Here is a 1,919-nt window from a genome sequence, read left to right as displayed (position 1 = left end):
GTATAAAGACCAAACTGGAGATTAAGACTTCATGCCATGAATGTATTTAATGTGTTTCATAGAGCGACACATGTGTGCTTGGTTGTAATACAGCAGAATCCCTCAACCATCGCTTATTTTAATTTTTTTCTGTCCTTAAAATTCATTCAAAGTTGCATTAAAAAGTCTTAAATGTGACAAGTTAAAACCTGCAGATACTCTGATCTGAACACTTCCCACCAAACAGAGCTTGATAGTCTCAGATTAAAGTTCACAATCAAAAATCTGACCTGTTTTTGTTCAAATCATGTGGAAAAGCTTCACTGATGTCTCAGCTGCAGCAGAGGGACACAGAGGCTYGGGTACGGCAGGCAGTTTTATTATATAAGTCAGGTTTTTCTCTGGGTACTCTGTCCTCATGCAGACCAAAACCTGCAGGTTAGGTTCACTCTGTGATGGACTGGAGCCGTGTCCAGGTGTCCCTCACCTCTCTGCTGTAAACAATGTTTGACGTTGTACGATTCTGTGATGTTTTAAACCGTAACAATCCTGACTTCTTGGTTTTAGACGATTCAAGCTGCTGAACTGATCGACTCGGAGTTTCGACCCGGTATGAGCAGCCGTCAGAAGAACAAAGCCAAGAGGATGGCCAAACTGGTGGCAAAGCAGAAATCCAGAGACTTGGATCCTAACGAGAAGAGGTCCAGTCTTTTCATGCCTCGTTTACATCCACGTTTGTTAGCTTTAACAGAGAAATGTTCCTTTTTTAATCCACGTATTAACTTTCACCTCAGCGGGTCCCACTGAAATGATTTTATTTTTATTTTTTAGCAACGACAGTTTTGAAGGTGAACCYGAGGAGAAACGAAGAAAAACCACCAACGTTGTCATCGACCAACCAGCAACTGAACATAAAGTCTTGATTGACAACGTCCCAAATAACTCCAGTCTTCTGGAGGAGGTAAAAATACCAGAAAGGCTTCATAAACGTTGGGTTTGGAGTTTTGTGTTGATGTTGTTGTGATYTTTAGACACACGAGTGGCCTCTGGAGAGCTTCTGTGAAGAGCTGTGTAATGATCTCTTCAACCCATCATGGGAGGTAAAACTGGACTCGTACTTTCAACTGATAGGATCTAAAATTAAGCATCTARTAAACAAAAAAAGTCTTTAAAAACAACAAACAGTTTTGAAAGTAAACAACGTGTTGACAGGTTCGACACGGTGCAGGGACGGGTCTTAGAGAAATTCTCAAGTCTCACGGCGCTGCAGGGGGGAAAGTTGTTGGAAGTACTGCAGAACAGGTAATCATTCATTCATGTTTTTGTTTTTTAAATCTGTAAATGTGACCCATCACCTCGAAATGAGGATTAACTCAAATTTGTTCAAAGTGACCTCATCATATTCTCAGATTCCTGCTTTAAATCTACATTTTGATACTTAGATCATCCTGATTTCATTAGTAGATCCAGAGATATCAGTGTTTCCCCTACCATTATACAGCCGAATTATAAAGACSAATTTCCTAGGGGAAACACTGGATATTATTTAATTTGTTTTGTTGGTTACAATAATACATAAAGATTTGGTCTAAAACTGAATTTTATGTGATTTTAATGAGGATGTTTTTTAGGGTTGGCAGTGAATTTCATTATCGATTTGTTGTGTTGCACGATTTATGCGTCCCTCGCCATGTCGGAGCCGTTTACGTCACCCGCAGAGCGTTGTCAATGCTGGCTGACCTAAATAAAGTTTAGAAAGAAAAAAAAACTCTACCTGTAAAGATCTGCCCACTCTGAGACTCTCGAGTGTTTTTAATTAATAGTAGTTTTAAATCTAAAAATCACATTTTATTATTTTAATCTTTTTCTCATTCAGCAACCTATTAAATTTCTATGTTTCATCTATGAAAAATACACATTTTTTTCAGTTAATATTAAAT

At 38.3% G+C, this 1,919-nt stretch overlaps 1 protein-coding gene across 1 annotated transcript in view; it reads left to right on the top strand.

Annotated features, from left to right (window-relative positions):
* Positions 1-1,919, top strand: part of btaf1 (BTAF1 RNA polymerase II, B-TFIID transcription factor-associated) — a gene marked incomplete in the record, with an annotated part of 37,220 nt that overhangs the window by 7,993 nt on the left and 27,308 nt on the right. Inside the window, 4 exon segments of the mRNA XM_014021164.1 lie at positions 547-680; positions 811-940; positions 1,011-1,079; positions 1,192-1,281. Coding sequence (XP_013876618.1) covers positions 547-680; positions 811-940; positions 1,011-1,079; positions 1,192-1,281 — 423 coding nt within the window.

Source organism: Austrofundulus limnaeus, unplaced genomic scaffold, assembly GCF_001266775.1.
Source record: "Austrofundulus limnaeus strain Quisiro unplaced genomic scaffold, Austrofundulus_limnaeus-1.0 Scaffold280, whole genome shotgun sequence".
Lineage (NCBI taxonomy): Eukaryota > Metazoa > Chordata > Actinopteri > Cyprinodontiformes > Rivulidae > Austrofundulus > Austrofundulus limnaeus.
The sequence above is the reverse complement of the archived record's forward strand: the minus strand, read 5'-3'. Positions and strand labels throughout refer to the sequence as shown.